The 20,606-nt window shown below is 39.6% G+C and overlaps 1 protein-coding gene across 18 annotated transcripts in view; it reads right to left on the reverse strand.

The window, feature by feature from the left end:
- Positions 1-20,606, reverse strand: part of MAGI2 (membrane associated guanylate kinase, WW and PDZ domain containing 2) — a 630,648-nt gene that overhangs the window by 562,412 nt on the left and 47,630 nt on the right. For 13 of the 18 annotated variants that reach the window (XM_087873381.1, XM_087873380.1, XM_087873382.1 and 10 more), the window contains exon 2: positions 9,408-9,461. The exons of the other annotated variants lie outside the window; for them this stretch is intronic. In XM_087873381.1, the coding sequence (XP_087729507.1) occupies positions 9,408-9,461 (54 nt within the window). The remainder of the gene's footprint in view (positions 1-9,407; positions 9,462-20,606) is intronic. 18 annotated transcript variants of the gene reach the window in all.

Below are 20,606 nucleotides of genomic sequence, written 5' to 3' on the forward strand. Positions count from 1 at the left end.
ACAACATCTATATACAGCAGTAGCCAAAATTGTGGAAACCTTTTCGGAAAAGTGTATTTTCTAAAACTAGCTAATAATACCACTTTTTTTTGGAGTAGTACCATAAAATTATATATCCATGGAAAGATAATTGAATCAAGAATGTAATACAATAACTTTCATGAAGGATTTGCTATTAGAGTAGCAGTTACAGTATAAACAGGAAAAGTGAAACACGTAGAAAAAAACGAGATATGGAATTAAAGCCTTACAACGTCTTCCCATGGAGTGCACCAAGTCTTTTAGTTCTGCAGCTGTTATAATGTGAAACCAAGATTGAATGATGGCTTCTATTAACTGGGTTTTATTGCTGGGTCGCTTCTGACTAAGAAGTTTCTTTAGTCAGCTCCATAAATTTTCAATTGGGTGAAGGTCTGGGCTATTCCCAGGCCATTCCAGCAGCGGAATATGATTATCTTGAAACTCCAAAAAAAAAAAAAGAAAAAAAAGAAAAGAAAAGAAAGAAAAAGTGGTGTTATTAGCCATCAAACCTCAATAATAAACTTTTCCCAAAAGGTTTCCACAATTTTGGCCACTACTGTAGAATACTCAGTTCAAAAGAACCTCCCTAATTGTCTTTGTGATCATCTTTTGTTTTTTTTGTTTTTTGTTTTTATTAAATTAAATTTTTGGTCTGATAGCATTAGCAGGTATGTTTACATAAATATTTTAATTAATTGTTTAATTAAAATTTACTTATGTTTAATAGTTTTAAAAAGACAGGATAAGTAACTATTAAAGAATAAAAAGAAATTAGAAAATGATCTTGGATGAAGAATTTAATATCAATAAATAAGCAAAGGATTCATAAGTATCATAACATTTATGCTAATAAATACAGTATCAGTTAGCTATGTTATGTTAGTTTTATTGTTGCAACCACAGCTCATAATATATAAAGTTCCATGCAATACATGTTGTCATTTCATCAATTAAATATGTATTATGGAATTCTGTCAATTCATCAATTAAATTGTACTAGAGAGCTAGTTTCATTATATCATATTAAGAAAGAACTAAAAATCTCAGTCATAACTTAAATTTCAATATTGAAATTGATGTCAGCACTATTTGTCATTTTCCAAAAAATAAACACATATAATCATGTAAAGTGAAAGAAAAGACCAATTTTTAAAAAAAATAAAATAAAGAAGAATTGGGAAAAAAATCAGTAAGAACAATGCTGAGCTCTTAAATCTGCCCCTTTGTTCCCAACCAATGGTTGCAGAAAAATATTTATAAATGTTCAAATTGCTTCTAATTACTGCTTTCCCTAAATTTCTTCCCCATTACAAGCTGTATTCTGATACTTAGAGTTTGTCTTGTTATGTGACATATCAAATATGTCTGGTTTGGTGGCAGCAGTACCTCAGATAGAAAGTCCCTACAGAGAGTGGTAAGGACAACCAAGAAGATCATAAGAAGCTCTCTTCCTGTTATTCAGGATACTGCTTATAAGCGCTATGTGTTTAGACCTCGAAGCATTGTTAGAGATCCCCCACACACCCAAATTATGGCCTGTTTCTGTTGCTCCCCTTTGGGAGGAGGTTTCAATGTTTTTGTAGCAGGACTACCTGATTCTGAAATTGCTTTGTTCCCTATGCCATCTATCTGGTAAACTCGCCATGTACAGGTATATATCTGAAGTAGACACTGTATTTATCTGTATTTATCTATTTATTCTGTTATATTATGTAGTGTATATTGGAGGTGTGACCCTTTGAGAGCTGTATACAATGAAATTTCATTTTAATGTATGCCGATTAGTGTACATTCAAAGTGACAATAAAGTTATTATTCTATTCTATATGATATATCAGGGTACAGAACAGGGGTGAAATCTACTTACCTTCCCTACTGGTTCGGAAGTGCGTGCACCATCGTCACGTCCTATTTTTGACCCTCTAAGCATGTACAGAAGGCTTTGCGCATGCAAAGAGGGTTAAAACCAGGAAGTAACAACATCCGGGCTGCCGGCGCTACCAGTTCGCTGAACTGAGTGCCACCGGCGCTACTAGCTCATGCGAGCGAGACAGAACTGGCAAAATTTCACCACTGGTACAGAATTAATATTTGTTTACTTTCTTCTTCATTTGCTTTTTATTCTTGGTTTGAGAATACCCCTGTCTTCCCCTAGCCAGACTGCACAATTTCCCCTTTTACTTTGACCTAATTAGTTAATTAAGCATGTTTCTGCATCATCTTCCAAGCTATGAAAAAGCAGATTGTTAAGACTATATATCTAGACTTTTTTTTCCCCAAGCAGTCAGAGCCGATCTTGCAGATTTGACTTCTACGAAACTAGTGATGGATGAACATATCATTCCTGTATCAGAGTTCTTGGTATCTGAGACTGTCAGTCAGTAGTCTGTCAAATATGAATATGATAAAAGATCTGCGATAAATAAAACATGGGGTAAAAATTTGATGGATGTCTCCTAACAGGACTGAATTGAAATGTAGATAGCTGAGAACTATGTAAGAATACTTCACAGCTGGTATTTCCTCTCCTTTGGATCATAAAACAACACTACAATTTTTAAACACTTCCTGCCAGGTACATATAAATTAATCAGCCTTCATGGAATAATCTTTTTTTATTTAACATAAAGGGGAAAGTAAAGGTTCCCCTTGCACATGCGTGCTAATCATTCCCGACTCTAGGGGGCGGTGCTCATCTCCGTTTCATAGCCGAAGAGCCAGCGCTGTCCAAAGACGTCTCCGTGGTCATGTGGCCAGCATGACTAAATGCCAAAGGCGCATGGAACGCTGTTCCCTTCCCACCAAAGGTGGTCCCTATTTTTCTACTTGCACTTTTTACGGGCTTTCGAACTGCTAGGTTGGCAGAAGCTGGGACAAGTCACTGGAGCTCACCCCATTACGCGGCACTAGGGATTTGAACCGCTGAACTGCCAACCTTTTGATTGACAAGCTCAGCATCTTAGCCACTGAACCACCGTGTTCCTAACATACTTCTCTGAAAAATAGCAGGGAGGGGAGGGCAGGGGAGGAGAAGAGAAGAGAAGAGAAGAGAAGAGAAGAGAAGAGAAGAGAAGAGAAGAGAAGAGAAGAGAAGAGAAGAGAAGAGAAGAGGTTTATTTCAGCTCCCAGTTTACCAGACTGTTAGGTAATTTAATATGTGACAGCTATTTTCCAGCAATAAAGGATAATTAGACTCGTTTCTCCCATTTACTACTTAGCTCTAAAATCTAAAAACACAGCACGTAATTTACTGTATTTTACAATAATGCTAATGTGCCACAAACAGCAGGATTCAGCATAAGCATTACAAATTAAGTTGATATTTGTTAAGAAGTGCAATGCTTAAGAAGAAACATGCTGTTTCAGAAATGGAAAATTAAGGAATTAGTAGGAAAGATTTAGGGCAGGAAAGACAACAATCACTCAAACCTTTCAAAGAGAGGGGGAGGGAGAGAGAGAAAGAGAGAGAGAAAGAGAAAGAGAGAGAGAGAAAGAGAGAGAGAGAAAGAGAGGAAGAGGGATGGAGAGAGAGAGAAAAAGACAGAGAGAGAAAGAAAGAGAGAGAGAGAGAAAGAGAAAGAGAGAGAGATTCAGAAAGAGAGAGAAAAAGAGAGAGAGAGGAGTATTCAAATTAAAAACAGCAACAGAATGGAATTAAATCAAAGATAAGTAATGTATGTGTTGCATTTAAGAAAGTCAACAAAAGTTCCTCAGAACGACAAGACACAAAATAGTGATTATATCTAACATAGCATATTATAATTCACAGTAAACAAGCTTTTATAATAACATAATAATAATAGTATAACATAAATCATACACTTTTAAAAATAAGACTTGTGTCTTTCCTTCCTGGAACTGAAGTCTAATCCAATAAGGGGTACTAAAGTTTATTACAAGTGGCAGGAGAAAGGAAAGTTAGGTTTGATGGCTAATAACCTCACTTTTTGTTTTTGGAGTTTCAAGATAATCCTATTCCACTGCTGGAATGGCCTGGGAATAGCCCAGACCTTCACCCAATTGAAAATCTATGGAGCCGACTAAAGAAACTTGTTAGTCAGAAGTGACCCAGCAATAAAACCCAGTTAATAGAAGCCATCATTCAATCTTGGTTTCACATGAGAACAGCTGCAGAACTCAAAGACTTGGTTCACTCCATGGGAAGACGTTGTAAGGCCGTATTTCATGCTGAAGGTTACCCAACGAAGTATTCACTGACATGGTGATCATTTTTGTATATCTCATTTTTTCTATGGTGATAATTTTTTGTCTATCTCGTTTTTCTTATGTTTCACTTTTCTTCTTTATACTATAACTGCTACTCCAATAGCAAATCCTTCCTAAAAGTTATTGCATTACATTCTTGATTCAATTATCTTTCCATTGATATATAATTTTATGGTACTAGTCCCCCAAAAAAGTGGTATTATTAGCCAGTTTTAGAAAATACACTTTTCCCAAAAGGTTTCCACAATTTTGGCCGCTACTGTAGCTTCAATTGCTCTTAATTGTTCTTTGCCTGATCTTGTGCCGCCGCCAAGCAAAATCTGGCCACCTCTTGTGTTATTTCAGGGCCGATGTCAGAAAATAGAAATTGCTTATGCTGTTTGTGGTTGCATCCTGTTTTTCTAGTCAGGAGTGGGGTAATTAGAGCATTTCCAGGTTCTGTAGCAAACTGGCAATGCAGAAGAATACTTTGCACAGTTCCTACCTTGTCCTGAGCCTCAGGACAATGAGTCCCAAGCCTCATTGTAATGAGTTTGCCTTCCTTTTTTCGTTTTCTAGCCAGAAGTGCTGAAGGAAAGGTGTTTACAATCAGGCTACGTTAATGCACAGAAACTAACAAAAGGACTTAAATAATGAGCTTCATTATTTCTAGGAATGGTTGAGTTCCTCTCCGTGAGTAATTTTTTTTTTTTTTAAAAAAGGATCCAGGTGGAATACAGAAGGAAGATGGTAAACATTTGTTACCAAAACATCTGTGGAGGTGTGTGTTTTTTTGTTTTTTGGGGCGACTGTCTCTCCTTTATATCAGGCACAGAGGGCACAAATGTGCTAAGAAAGATATGGCAAAACTTGGCAGCTTAATGAACTGTCCAAACAGAAAAAAGAACCACAATTTTTCCAGGTGAGGAATTTCACCACGTACAAATCTGATAAATAACACAACGGCAACATTAGTTCATACTTCTCCCTCCCTGTCTCTGTTGTGAGCATCGGATGTGTTACACAAATACATTCGGGTTTGTTTAAAGACAGGGGAATCTATACATTTTGTCATTTGTATTATTTGCTAAGGAAACAATTGTTTTCAATAAAGGCTCTGTCAGTCAAAAAAAGAGAGTTTGTTTGCCCTAGCTTGAAAATTACTAAGAAAAGAGTCAGAAACCACTATCTTTCAGACGGCTGTACCAGTGATGGGTTGTACCAATGATGGGTTCCTCCCGGTTCAGCCCGGTTTGGCCAAGCCGGTAGCAGTGACGATATGACATCACCGAACCGGTTCTGCCCCCCATCTCCCCGCTCCCCTCATCCACTCCCCGCACTATTCTTATCTTTTATTTGGCCTCACCCCCAATCTATTGCTGCCTCCTTAGTTTATTCAGTAAACTAAGGTTTGAACGGACTTTGTGTGCGCTACGTTCTTTGGGGTCCATAGCTGGGGCAGAACAGTAACATAGATGTTAAATGAAACTGCGCTCCCCATTGACTTGGCTTGTCAGAAAGTCGCAAAAAGGGATCAGATGACCCCGGGATACCGCAACGGTCATAAATGTGAGTCGGTTGTCAAGCATCCTAATGTAAATCACGTAAACATGCGGATGCCGCAATGGTCATAAGTGTGAAAAATGGTCACTTTTTCCAGTGCCATTGTAACTCCGAATGGTCACTAAATGAACTTTGTAAGTTGAAGACTACCTGTATTATGGAAAAACGGTGCCAGTATCTCTTTGACTACAATTATAATGGTGTTTTCGAGATAAAAAAAAAAAACCCAAGATGGAAGCCAAAAATGATTTTGCGTTGATTTCCCCATTATGGCTAAAAACAAAGTTGCTGAAATATTTTAAAAAGATCCACCTACAGGCATATTTTATTATCAAATGTTAATCCGATCAGAGATAATTTTTGCCTCACAAATAATTAATCCAGGGAAATTCTGCATCCACCCTCTACAGTAGTACCTTGGAACTCAACTGCTTTAAAACTCATCGAATTTGGTACTCAATGCATATTGACACAAAAATTTTGCCCCGATACTCATCATTTGTTTAGTACTCAACCCACAAGCCAGAACTTCTCAGTGTTGGCTGCCTTGTGACTCACATATTCACTACATTATTCCTTATGAGAAAAATGTGTTTGTTACTCATCATTTTTGTTACTCATTGTACTTCCTGGGAGCAATTAACGATGAGTACCGAGGTTGTAGTTATATCAAGGGACTTATTTCAAAATAAATGGTGGGAATGGATGGCATTTGTACTATGGATGCAAGCTTATCCCCAAACCACCTAAACGGAGGAAAAAAATGTTTAGTGACAGTCCTGAAATTGTGCAATTGTTCAATACACATCAAGGTAACATCACGATTAAATCAAATCAGAAAGGCTGATGTAATATGTAAAATTGATAGATAAGGAAAAGTTATTTGGAGAAGATGTTAATTAAGCAGAAGAAACTGATGGGGAAGATTTTTGATATGACTAGTAAACCAGGGGTGAAATCCAGCAGGTTCTGGAGAACCGGTAGCGGAAATTTTAAGCAGTTTGGAGAACCGGTAGCGGAAATTTTGAGTAGTTTGGAGAACTGGTCAATACCATCTCTGGCTGGTCCCAGAGTGGAGTGGGAATGGAGATTTCGCAATATCCTTCCCCCAGGAGTGGGGAGGGAATGGGGATTTTGCAGTATCCTTCCCCTGGAGTGGGGTGGGAATGGAGATTTTGCAGAATCTGCCATGCCCACCAAGCCATGCCCACCAAGCCATGCCCACAGAACCGGTAGTAAAAAAAATGGTTTTCAGCACTGTAGTAAACCATAAATTATTTGCATCAGCTACCTATATAGAATTCCAAAACTTAGAGAAAATTCTCCGTTTAAAGCGTTATATATATATATTAAAATCTTGGTGATTATTTTAATATAGTTAGAAAATGAAGAAGGTCCCCCAAAACAAAATGCATCTGTTATGTATCACATTTGGAAAATAGATAATTGTATGTAATCCTGTAAAATTTTATTAAGCTTCCTGACTTTAATTAGTAGCTTTTTTTGGCATATTAAACATCTTCCACAAAACCCAAATTTATTTCAAACAATATTTATGAGAAGAATCAAGATCTATGAATCCAGATACACGATTGGAAGCGATATGTTAGTCATGCATTTAAGGCCATGCAGTATATCTTTTTTAATTTGGGATACCAAAGTTTATTTAACATGAAAAATAGAAGCGAAAAGTCTGAGAAAGATGAAAAACGTGTGAGTAAGCAAGCTATCGTTTAAATAACCAGATGGGTAAGGAAAGCAATTAAGCAGTGCAGTCTAAGCAATGGGCCAATATTATATTGCATGATAAAATATTAAAGAATAAATATCTGTTGTAACCATTTCTTACAGAAAACCACAAAACAAAATGTAATTAAAACAATTAGTTCAATTAAAGGTGCCCAGGACATAAATCTCATCAATAATTAAACAGCTAAAAAACTTCAGACAAGCAAAGTCACCGGAGAAGCCAGATTCACTTAACAACCGTGTTGCTCATTTAAGAACTGCAGTGATTCACTTAACAACAGTGGCAAGAAAGATCGCAAGATGGGGCCAAACTCACTGAACAAATGTCTCACTTCGCAAATTTGGGCACAATTGTGGTCAGAAGTTGAGGACTACCTGCATGAATGCATTATGCTTACGTACCCTGGTGGGATTCAGCCGGTTTGCACCGGTTTGAGAGAACTGATTGTTAAATTACCCACCCATCTATCAAAGTGGATCCTGTGTGCTGCGCTGCACGGCAATGAAGAAACGGGCAACAGAGTGGCCAGCATGAGGGAAGGAGGAGGCAGATTTCCCTCCTCCTTTCCTCATGCCAGCTGCTCTGTTGCCCATTTCTCCATTGCAGCGCAGCGCCCAGGATCCACTTTGATAGTGGGTGGTGGTGGTGGTAATAATTTGATGGGCCAAACTAACCCCTACATTGGGCCCAGCTTTGATCATGCTACCAACTTAATTCCTCTGCCCTCTCACTTTTGCCCGCAGACTGACCAAAACCCCCTGCAAGCAGCTCCACCGGGGGGGGGAGAAATGCCTCCCTCCACTTCCCCGCAATTCTTCACCTTCCCGCGTGAGGTCTCGGGAGCATCAACTCTTTGTCTCTATGGTAACCCCCCCGTCCTCGTTCCTTAGTAACCTTGCCTCTTAAAGGAGCCACATCCAGAAGGCTGAAACAGCCGCGAGGCCAACATGCAGACAAGCACCCTTGGAAATAGCCTTTTGGCAAAGGATGAAAATTGAAAAACCAGTTCGCCCAGGGTCAGGTTGGCGGTTGCGGGAGACTCGTCCCGCATGTGTGACAGGCTCGTCCCGCATGTGCGGCAGAGCTGGAGGACGGGTGTCAACTCGTAAAGCATTGCCATAGGCAAGAGGGGGGAGGAACTGATTGAGCAGCTCGGCTGCCATGACCAGAAGCACATTCCATGCATACCTTTTTCCAGATTATATCCCAGATTACCAGAGCCAGCAGGAGAGGTGTGTTTTCTACAGCCCGCGAAAGTGCTCCATTGGAGAATGTGATTTATGACACACCCTGGGAGGAGAGGGAAAACAGGGTCATAGTTGGACCGTAAATTATGTGGGGCAGAGCTGACTTCACTTGGGTACATGCCATGTTGCTCCTAATAAATAACTGGATTTCTTTTGAAATCTGGCTCAAGGCTCATGAATTAATTAGGGCATCCATCGGAACCCTGACAACGGGACGGGTCATGCCTCCCACGACAGCCAACCTGACCCTGAGCAAACCAGTTGTTATATTATTTGAAACTCACCACTGTCCATACCTCTTTATTAATTTCTAAGTGAACTGGCCTGTTTCTGTCATAAAATTTTATGAACATGAGATTGTCGGACGGTTAAAGAACAGAGGTGGGTGCGAAGGCAAATATACGTGTCCGAGGATAATGATGCAAGATCGAATTTGGGTCATCTGATGTGGGCATGTTTGAATTTTCTTAGCGACCTTGATACTCAGAAAAGGACCAGGTGGAGTAACATAAAAGTTTGACAATTAAAGATAAATTAGGATGGCTATTCTCTCCCCATATTGGATATCTCATTTATTCAACACAAAACAAAAAAATATATTATTAGATAGGGAGCCTTACCACTGCTCAGGACTTCCGAGGGCTGGAAGAGGGCTGTTATCCTGCGTTTTCCACCTGGAAAAATACAGATAAAACTGGAAAAATATTGGAAGGACTGTTGTCCATAAAACCATGTTTAGGGAGTTTTATGATACGGGCTCAAGCATAATCCCAACTCAAAGCTCCATGAAATAAGCACAAACATCTTAGCTTTCTTGTAATGCATAGTGCTCCATATATGGATAAGTTCTGCCATAACCAAAGTTAAACTTAGTGGTGGGATCCTTCCGGTTTAACAACCGTTCGGTGATTGCAAGCCGGCACCAGACGCACGCTGCGCGCACGTGCACAGTTCAACAAAGTATCACCTTCCGTGTTAGTGCTAGGGAATTAAAACAGCTGAGACGTGGCAATCCTTTATGCCACGCTAATCAGCTGCGAAGATAAAAGTAAGTAAAACGCAGTGGCGGGCGGGCGGGCCCAGAGGATCGTCAGAGAGAACCGGTTCGCTCCCAGCTGATCATCAAAACTACCGGTTCACTTCTAGTCGGAGCTACCGGTTCGCCAGAACTGGTCCAAACCGGTAGAATCCCACCCCTGGTTAAACTCCACCCATCATAAAGGAAGAAATTTGCAACTGGAAGATAAAAATAATTGCTAGAACGGGAAGAAAAAGTGTAGCATTCAGGCCCCACTATACAAATTTACAAAAACAATGACTTGATGTTGCAACTGCAGGTAGTCCTCGGGTTACAACCACAATTGAGCCCAAAATTTATGTTGCTAAGCGAGACATTTCTTAAGTGAGCTTTGACCCATTTTACAACCTCTCTTGTCACTGTTAAGCGATTCACTGCCGTTGTTAAGTTAGTCACACTGTTATTAAGTGAATCAAGGTTTCCTTCTTGATTTTGTTTGCCAGAAGGTCACAAAAGGGGATCACGTCATAAATATGAGTCGGTTGCCAAGGGTCTGAATTTTCATCACATGACCACAGGGAGGCTGCAACAGTGGTAAAGGTGAAAAACGGTCATAAGTCATTTTTTCCAGTGATGTTATAACTTTGAACGGTCACTAAATGAACTGTTGTAAGTCGAGGACTACCTATCTATGCAACAATTTACAACAATTCGCTTAGGGGCCATTCAAAGTTACAACATCACTGAAATAAAGTGACTTATGACCATTTTTCATACTTATGACCATGATCACGTGATTTACCTCCAGATGCTTGACAACTGACTCAGATTAATGATGGTTGCATTGTACCGGGGTCAAGTGATCCGCTTTTGCGACCTTCTGACAAGCAAAGTCAATGGGAAAGCCAGATTCACTTAACAACGGTGTGACTAATTTAGCAAGGGCAGCGATTCACTTAACAATTTGTAGCCAGACAGGTCATAAAACATTCACTTTACAACATTCACTTTACAAATGTCTTGCTTAGCAGCAGAAATGTTGGGCTCAATTGTGGTCGTAAATCAAGGACTACCTATATTCTAGAACCTTATGAAGATCTAAGAGTAATTAAGAACAAACAGAGAGACTTCAAAAACCTGAAGTAGCCAAGTGCAACGGATTAAATAAGAGTTATCAACTTGTTGCGATTAAAGGAGTAATGCAATCCAATCCAATCCAATCAAATCGCAAAAAGTAATCGGTTCTTTTTAATTCCCATTATTTTGGCAGCCGAGATTCTAGCACTGGGATGGCGAACCTGTGGCACACGGAGCCATATCGGTGGGCACGCGAGCATTGCCCTAGCTCAGCTCCAGCGTGCATGTGCGCACCAGCCAGCTGATTTTTGGGCCTTCTGAGCCCACCGGAAGTTGGGAAACTCCGGAGGGCCTCTGGGGGGGGGGAGATCATTTTCAAACTCCCAAGGCTCCTAGAAAGTCCCTGGAGCCTGGGGAGAGCAAAAAAACGGGCCTACTGGGCCCACTGTGCCATCATGTGCCAAAAGCGGGGGGAGTGCAGGGGGTCCCATGCGCATGCGTGGGAGGCAGGGCACATTGAATTATGGGAGTGGGCACACATGCCCCCCCCCGGCGCTCTCCTCACTTTTGGCACGTGACGGCAAAAAGGTTAGCCATCACTTTTCTAGCATATTTATTGGTTCGATTTATATGCCGCCCTTCTCCGGAGACTCAGGGGGGCTTACAATGCGTTAAGCAATAGCCTTCATACTTTTGTATAGACCTGCTTAGTAGGGCTTTCGCCCCCCCAAAGCGGTGTTCTATTTTTTACAAAGTCAGCTTATTGCCCCCACAATCCGGGTCCTCATTTTACCTACCTCGCAAGGATGGAAGGCTGAGTCAACCTTGAGCTTGGTGAGATTCGAACTTGCAGTAATTGCAGGCAGCTGGTGCTAGTTAACAGCACTTTAGTCTGCTGCGCCACCAAGGCTCATAATCTAACACTCTGCTAGAGATATACATAAAGCTGGACTCTGATTAACTTTGCCAAAGCATTGCAGGATTTTCTTTCAAGGACTCATAATTGAAGGACATAAAATTATGGTTTTGGAGAAATGGTAATTACAGATGTTACATGGAATTTAGCCTGAGGGAAAACAAAGGTATTTCCCAAATTTTAACAAAATATCTGCGGCTTTTAATCTCTGGCTACAGATAGACGAGGGAGTTTTTACATGGAATGTCGGTATAAAAATTGTGGCCATAAACTCTCTCTCTTTTTTTTTTTTTGGCCCGCTTTTCATGTCTGTTCAAGTACATTTTCAAGAGACTTCATTGTTTGAAAACCCATATATTCCTTGGATGATAATAATATCAACTGCTTGAAAAGTACAAACAAAATCTTTCTGCTTAATAGGTCTCAGGAAACCTGAGTTTCAACGCAATGGACAAAATCTGTTCGTATTGTAAATATCTTCGTATCATCCATAAAATCCACTTTGCCATTTTACAAAGGAGTACGACACAAAACATTTCTAAAAAAACCTGATCCAAGATGGCGCCGCCGAAGGCTGCCTCGGTGAAATGCTCTCTAATGGTTTATAATTTTGTTGCTTGTATCATTTGTACCCTACGACTATCATTAAGTGTTGTACCTTATGATTCTTGATGAACGTATCTTTTCTTTTATGTACACTGAGAGCGTATGCACCAAGACAAATTCCTTGTGTGTCCAATCACACTTGGCCAATAAAGAATTCTATTCTATTCTATTCTATTCTATTCTATTCTATTCTATTCTATTCTATTCTATTCTATTCTATTCTATTCTATTCTATTCTATTCTATTCCATTCCATTCTATTCCATTCCATTCCATTCCATTCCATTCCACTCCACTCCATTTATTCTATTCTATTCTATTCTATTCTATTCTATTCTATTCTATTCTATTCTATTCTATTCTATTCCATTCCATTCCATTCCATTCCATTCCATTCCACTCCACTCCACTCCACTCTACTCTACTCTACTCTACTCCATTCCACTCCACTCCACTCCACTCCACTCCACTCCATTCCATTCCATTCCATATTTTCTTTATTCTATTCTATTCTATTCTATTCTATTCTATTCTATTCTATTCTATTCTATTCTATTCTAAACCACACACACATAAACTATGACTATATTATAGAGGTATAAAAGGTATAAAACAGCATACACTCACATGCCTGAAAATCCTGTTCAGATTTAATTGTGGTACTGCTCCAAAGCCCGCCGTTAAATTTCTGCCTTTCCTCATCTCAGCTTCAGTAACGAGAGGGGATTGAATCACGGTAGATATCAAACTTCATTCGTAACAACCCAAAATTACAACTGTGCGTAATTCATGTTGTGGGGCCAACCAAACATCACAAAAGAGACTTTTTTTACCCTGTTTTCCCCAAAACAAGACATCTCCTCATAATAAGCCCAATAAGGCTTTTGAGTGCATGGCAATAAGGCCAAGAGCTTATTTCAGGGTTCAGAAAAAATATATATATAAGACAGGGTCTTTTTTTCGGGGAAACAAGGTAAATGTTTGAATTTTGTAAGACTGTTTACCATGTTAGGTGGCTCAAAAGCAAGACACAGGGAAAAACAAAACAATACAGAAAAATGCCTTTTGCTTGAGTAGGGGGTGGACTAGAAGACCTCCAAGATCCCTTCCAGCTCTATGCTGATTGTTTGAAGAGCTCAATGAGGCCAAATATTATAACCATGAATCACTTAAATGGGGCACACACACAAACATACAGCCGGGGGTTAAATAAACTGGCAGACAACCAATTCTTCCGATAAGACGCTTGGCAGCAACCCAGTAGCTGCTTGCCAAGAACTTTTACTCAATAAACAAAATACCCACAGTCAAGAATTGTCCAGTTCGTAAAATAAATCCAAGGCCGATAATGTTGTTTCCAAAGATGCAGTGTGACTCGATAGTAGTTAGTTTGGCAGTCACAGAGTCTGAATGGACACTTCATCCCCTTTTATATCCTGTGGGGTGTGGTCCAGTGACTCAGCCTAATGTCTGGCACGCCTTTTCTTCTGTTGCGCGCGCTTATCTCTGCGATGCTGCCGAGGATCCAGCCAAGACTCATTACCCTCATCACAGTCCACCTGTGGCTGCGTGGATGTGCTTGGCCCCGGCCCTATCTCTTGCCCTTCGGCAGACACCGAAGGCATTGCCAGAGAGGAGGGTCCTGGAGAGGGAGGCCTTGCCAACTCCTCTCCTTCACTCTTGGAGTCCTCTCCTGCCGATGACACAGGCTCAGGTAACGGAGCCACAACAATTATTTATAAAAATCCGATTTCCTCTTGTCTTCTGACTCTCTTTTATTCTGAAATGTATGCCCAAAATACAGTAGTAGCCAAAATTGTATTTTCTAAAACTAGCTCATAACACCACTTTTTTTTTGTTTTTTTTTGGAGTAGTTCCATAAAATTATATATCAATGGAAAGATAATTGAATCAAGAATGTAATGCAATAACTTTTATGAAGGATTTGCTATTAGAATAGCAATTACAGTAGAAAGAAGAAAACACGTAGAAAAGACGAGAGATACAAAAATGATCGCCGTAGAAAAAACAAGATATACAAAAATTATCACGTCAGTTAATACTAATAATCCTATTCCACTGCTGGAATGGCCTGGGAATAGCCCAGACCTTCACCCAGTTTCAAATCTATGGAGCCAACTAAAGAAACTTGTTAGTCAAAAGCAACCCAGCAATAAAACCCAGTTAATAGAAGCCATCATTCAATCTTGGTTTCACATTAGAACAGCTGCAGAACTCAAAGACTTGGTTTACTCCATGGGAAGACGTTGTAAGGCCGTCATTCATGCTAAAAGTTACCCCACTAAGTATTAACTGACACGGTGATCATTTTTGTATCTCTCGTTTTTTTCTACGGTGATAATTTTTGTATCTCTTGTTTTTTCTACGTGTTTCACTTTTCTTCTTTATACTGTAACTGCTATTCTAATAGCAAATCCTTCATCAAAGTTATTGCATGACATTCTTGATTACATTATCTTTCCATTGATATATAACTTTATGGTACTACTCTAAAAAAAAAGTGGTGGTATTAGCTAGTTTTAGAAAATGCACTTTCCCCAAAAGGTTTCCACAATTTTGGCCACTACTGTAAGATGATGTTCTTTCAGGATTGGGGTTTGGGCTGCAGTTATCACCAAAAGCAATTTCCCTGCAACTAATCTGCTTCACATTCTTTCTCTTGCAAAATACATGCAAATGTTTATTTAAATGCACGCATTCTAAAATAACGTTAAATATAAAGATAGCAGTAGCACTTAGACTTATAAACTGCTTCACAGTGTTTTGCAGCCCTCTCTAAGTGGTTTACAGAGTCAGCCTGTTGCCCCCCACAATCTGGGTCCTCATTTTACCGACCTTGGAAGGACAGAAGGCTGAGTCAACCTTGAGTGAGTGAGAATCGAACTGCTGGCAGTCGGCAGAATTAGCCTGCAATACTGCATTCTAACCACCGGGGAGGAAGGAAGAGCTGGGTCTTTGCCTATTGTCCATTATCTGCATGTTTATTCGGGAATAAATGCAAGCAATGCCAAAATGCCTCATTCTCTAAATTATTGCCGATTATGATGATGTCTTCCATCTGTCACTATGATTATAATAATATTAATAATCCATTTTGAGCCAACATTCATCTGTACCTTTTCTGCTAAAATAATCTCTGGGATACCGAAGGAAACGAAACGAACAGCTGTCAGCAGCAGTAGTATTTTTCGTCCATTTACATTTATGCTTCGGCCAACAGATCGCACTTCAGCAAATAAATCTACGGAGAGGTATAACATTCATCAAGAAAAAAGAAATTTTGAACAATTGAGTTGTGTTTGTATTCGAGAGGGATGAAGGGAGAAGTTATCTTAAAAACTGAGTGCAGCTATCCACTTTCTTTCTTTCTTTCTTTCTTTCTTTCTTTCTTTCTTTCTTTTCTTCCTTCCTTCCTTCCTTCCTTCCTTCCTTCTCTCTCTCTCTCCTTCCTTCCTTCCTTCCTTCCTCTTTCTTTCTTTCTTTCTTTCTTTCTTTCTTTCTTTCTTTCTTTCTTTCTTTCTTTCTTTCTTTCTCTTTCTTTCTTTTTCTTTCTTTCCTTCTTTCCTTCCTTCCTTTTTCTTTCTTTCTCTCTCTCTCTCTCTTTCTTTCTTTCAGCTGTTAACGGGAAGATACTTCCTTATTTCCCTCAAAATCCAACTGTAGAACAGAGTAGCAGAATAACAGAGTGGGAAAGGACTTTGGAGACCATGTAAGAACCCAGAGATGGTAATCCTTGGGTTATGACCAACATTTCCATTCCTACGCAGGGCAGTTTCTAAGCGAGTTTTGCACTGTTTTATGACCAATTTTTTTTTACCACAATCATTAGGCAAATCTCTCCAGTTGTTAAGTGGGTGATGCAGTCATTAAGCGAACCTGGCTTCCCCCTATTGACTTGGCTTGTCAGAAGGTCAAAAAAGAAGATTGTGTGACCCCCAGGACACTGCGACCGTCATAAATATGAATTCTGATCACGTGACCATGGGGAGGCTGCAAAGGTCGTCAGTGTGAAAAATGATCATAAGTTATTTTTCCCAGTGCCGTTGTAACTTCAAACAGTCACTAAATGAATTGTTGCAACTTGAAGACTACTCATATTCTTCAATCAATCAGAATAGAGCTAGAAAGGACCTTGGAGGTCTTCTAGTCCAGCTCCCTACTCAAGTAGGAGACCCTACACCAGTGTTTCTCAACCTTGGTAGCTTGAAGATGGGTGGACTTCAACTCCCAGAATCCCCCAGCCAGCACTGCTGGCTGGGGGATTCTGGGAGTTGAAGTCCACCCATCTTCAAGCTTCCAAGGTTGAGAAACACTGCCCTACACCATTTCAGACCAATGGGTGTCGTAACTTTGTACGGTCACTAAACGAATGGTTTTAGGTCAAGGATTACCCGTAGAGGCACAGCTAAGATGAAGGATCTTTACAGAGATGGAACAAAGCAATGATACTTCACTAATTTGAGACTATATTTAACTTTAAATAAGAACAACTGGTTCCATTATTCAGATGCCACATTGTGCCATGCATATTAATGTTCTTTATACCCAAATGCATCGACTAAAAGTACTTAACTGAAGGCAGTAAGTCATGTTACAGAGGAGAAATAAACTATAGTGGCAGAATCTTTAACCGGTCTCACACACTCAGTGAAAAACACCTCGGTAGTAAATCTGTTGCGAAAATGGATTTAAGACAGCTGGAGAAAAGGAGAAAACCTGTTATATAAGGTGGGAAGTAGAAGGAAACACAAGAGGATTTGAATATACTTTTTCTAGATAAATCTTTTTCTAGAAACTGTCTTGCTGAAATGCTTTGTTTACGGATTCATTAAGTAAAAGTAAAGGTTCCCCTCACACATATGTGCTAGTCGTTCCCGACTATAGGGGGCAGTGTTCATCTCCATTTCAAAGCCGAAGATCCAGCACGGTCCGAAGACGTCTCCGTGGTCATGTGGCCGGCATGACTAAACGCCAAAGGCGCACGGAACGCTGTTCCCTTCCCACCAAAGGTGGTCCCTATTTTTCTCCTTGCATTTTTTACATGCTTTCGAACTGCTAGGTTGGCAGAAGCTGGGACAAGTAACGGGAGCTTACCCCATTACGCGGCACTAGGGATTCGAACCGCTGAACTGCTGACCTTTCGATCGACAAGCTCACCATTTTAGCCACTAAGCCACCGCGTCCCTCCAAGGATTCATTACTTCCTGATAAAAAAAATTGACTCTAAATTCTTAGATTTCTGACGTTGTTCTAGGTCCACCATTTTGTGAAGCCTGTCGTAACCTCCTTTAGACTTTGCATTTATGGCCATTTCTCAAATGTTCCTTTGTGACTGACTGAACTGAAATTGGGTTGTTGTTTTTCCCCCCAATTATCTGGGAATATTTCCATATGAAAACTCGTATATCTGGATCATAAGCTAGTGATGTTTTCAGGAAATGAATGACATAAGCATGAAGGATAGAACTCCCCTCTGAGGTGCTACCATAAATTTCTCTCTCCCTGGTATAGTATATGAAAAATCTGAGGGCATGTTGGATAATAAGAGCATAGCTAGGGTTACTCCCTGTCATGTGTGAAAAGAAGCTGCTCTTCCCAACGAATTGGAAGGGTAGATTGGAGAGATTAGGACCAGGTATAGCTATAGTTTGTAGATTTAGAATTCTCCAAATGAAGCAGAAGTTGTTCAGAGAAATTGTTAGAAATCCTGTTTATGTATAGCACCACAGACCAAACAAGGAGTACAGTCACCATGTGCTTTACTGCTTAACTGCAGCAGGAAGCAGGAAACTCTACTTAGGACGAAAGAACATAAGAGTATAAACCTAGATCCAAACTTGCAGGCACTGCCATCTACTGGCTGAATACTACTGTAGTTGTTGCATAAAAATACATTCCGAACAAAATGTATTCCCATAGAAATCTGTCACATCATGCAATTATAAGTTGCATGAAAATGTAGAAAACATAAATTTATATTGGGGGCAATAGCACAGGGAGAAAAACAATAATCCAACTTGAAGGAGTGTGGAGTGATCCTGAAAGGGAAATTCAATCTCATTAAAGGGGAGTTCAATCTCATTAAAAACAAATAAACAGGGCACAAAGAAATCTATAATTGTCTTGTTCTAAGTTGTTGTTTTTCTTCCAATCATTCATGTATCACAGATTCTAAACCCCAAATCTGAAATTCAGTTGGAGTTGGTTTGAGTCAAGAGTTATCCAAATTGAATAAATCAAATCAAATCAAACTAAAATAAATGACCTTTGTGATCATATTAAAAGCAACTGTGTTCTCTTCGTGATGATGTTAAAATATTCAACACCACCGACAATGCAACTACCTTTCAAAAAGACCTTGACTATGTGTCAGTTTGGTCTAGCAAGGGGCAACTCCAAATCTCAATTAACAAATGCTCTGTCTTGCACATCGGCAAAAAAAAAAAAAATCAAAACATAAAATACAAATTAGATGGGCATGACCTTGTAGATGACCCTCACTCTATCAAGGACCTTGGAGTACTCATTTCTAAAGATCTAAGTGCCCGAGCCCACTGTAACAACATTGCCAAAAAGGTATTAAGAGTTGTTAACCTAATCTTGCGTAGCTTCTTCTCTGGTAATGTTGTACTACTGACTAGAGCATACAAAACATTTGCTAGACCAATTCTTAAATACAGCTCATCTGTCTGGAACCCGCACTGCATATCGGACATGAAGACAATCGAGAGAGTCCAGAGATATTTTACTGAGAAGAGTCCTCCATTCCTCTAACCACAATAAAATACCTTATGCCACCAGACTCCAAATTTTGGGCTTAGACAACCTAGAACTACGCCGACTTCAGTCTGACCTAAGCGTAGTACATATAATTATCTGCCACAATGTCCTACCTGTCAATGACTACTTCAGCTTCAACCATAACAATACACAAGCAAATAATAGATACAAACTCAAGGTAAACCGCTCCAAACTCGATTGCAGAAAATATGACTTCAACAACAGAGTGGTCAATGCCTGGAATGCACTACCCAACTCTGCACTACCCAACTCTGTAGTTTCTTCCCCAAACCCCCAAAACTTTAACCTTAAACTGTCTACTGTTGACCTCACCCCATTCCTAAGAGGTCTATAAAGGACATGCATAAGTGCACTACCGTTCCTGTCCTAATATTCCCTTTTACTTACTCTTTTCATGTATCCAAATTATGTTTATACTTTTTACCTGTAATCTTATATATGCTTGACAAATAAATAAACTTAAACTCTAGTATGAAATATTTAGTTCAGAGAGTCTTATGCTATTTTATATTTATTTATTTTTTAAAAAAGAAATTGGGATGAATTGTTAATGAACTCTGCAGAGAACGGATGGGATTATGGAGAAATATTTGAAATGCTGACTGAATATATTTTCTGACCTCACCCAACTTTGTCCAGGAGTCAAGATTAATTTATTTCAGTATGATTTACTTCCAAGAAACATGCCTGGGTTCCGTAGCTTTACACAGTATTTGTGTCCCATACACCCTCTGAGGAACTTCTCACCAAAAAAAAAAGATGAACTATCCCCTTACCGTGCAATTAATTTGCCCAAAGGCAAAATGTTAATTCTGTCAAGATTTAAACAAATTCACACAGTTTTGTACACTTCCTGATTTGTTACTAATGAAAAACAAGATTAAAAATTTTCTTCTTATACAATCAGTCTCTGAGGCATCCATATTTCTTTTCTGCAATGGGTTGAATTTATCAGCATCGGTTTTTTGGGGGCGGGAAGAAAGTAGTTTGTGATGCATTATGTTTAGCAAAAAAAAAAAATAGCCTTTTTTTTTTCCCGAGCTTGACCCTGTATCCGAAATCTTTTTTTTTTTAGCGAAATCCCGTGAGCCTTCGGGACTTAAGATGGACTTAAACTTCGATCTGTATATGAAAGGAAGCTATAAGGCAAGATTCAAAGCGACAGGATGATTTGGTGTCTTTCCTAGAAAATATTGTTAGCCTCTCCCGCTAGACCAGACCGGAAATATGGCTAGATGAACTAAATCTATTTTAATGCAAAGCTACATTAACAGCATCTTGAAGATCTAAAAATACAAATACCCCACTGTCTCCTTTACAGCCTGAGAAACTAGGGAGGATTTCTTCTGAGCCTCTTGCTCTGCCCACCCTCCAGCTGCAG

Source organism: Pantherophis guttatus, chromosome 7 (assembly GCF_059756535.1).
Source record: "Pantherophis guttatus breed Tessera chromosome 7, ASM5975653v1, whole genome shotgun sequence".
Lineage (NCBI taxonomy): Eukaryota > Metazoa > Chordata > Lepidosauria > Squamata > Colubridae > Pantherophis > Pantherophis guttatus.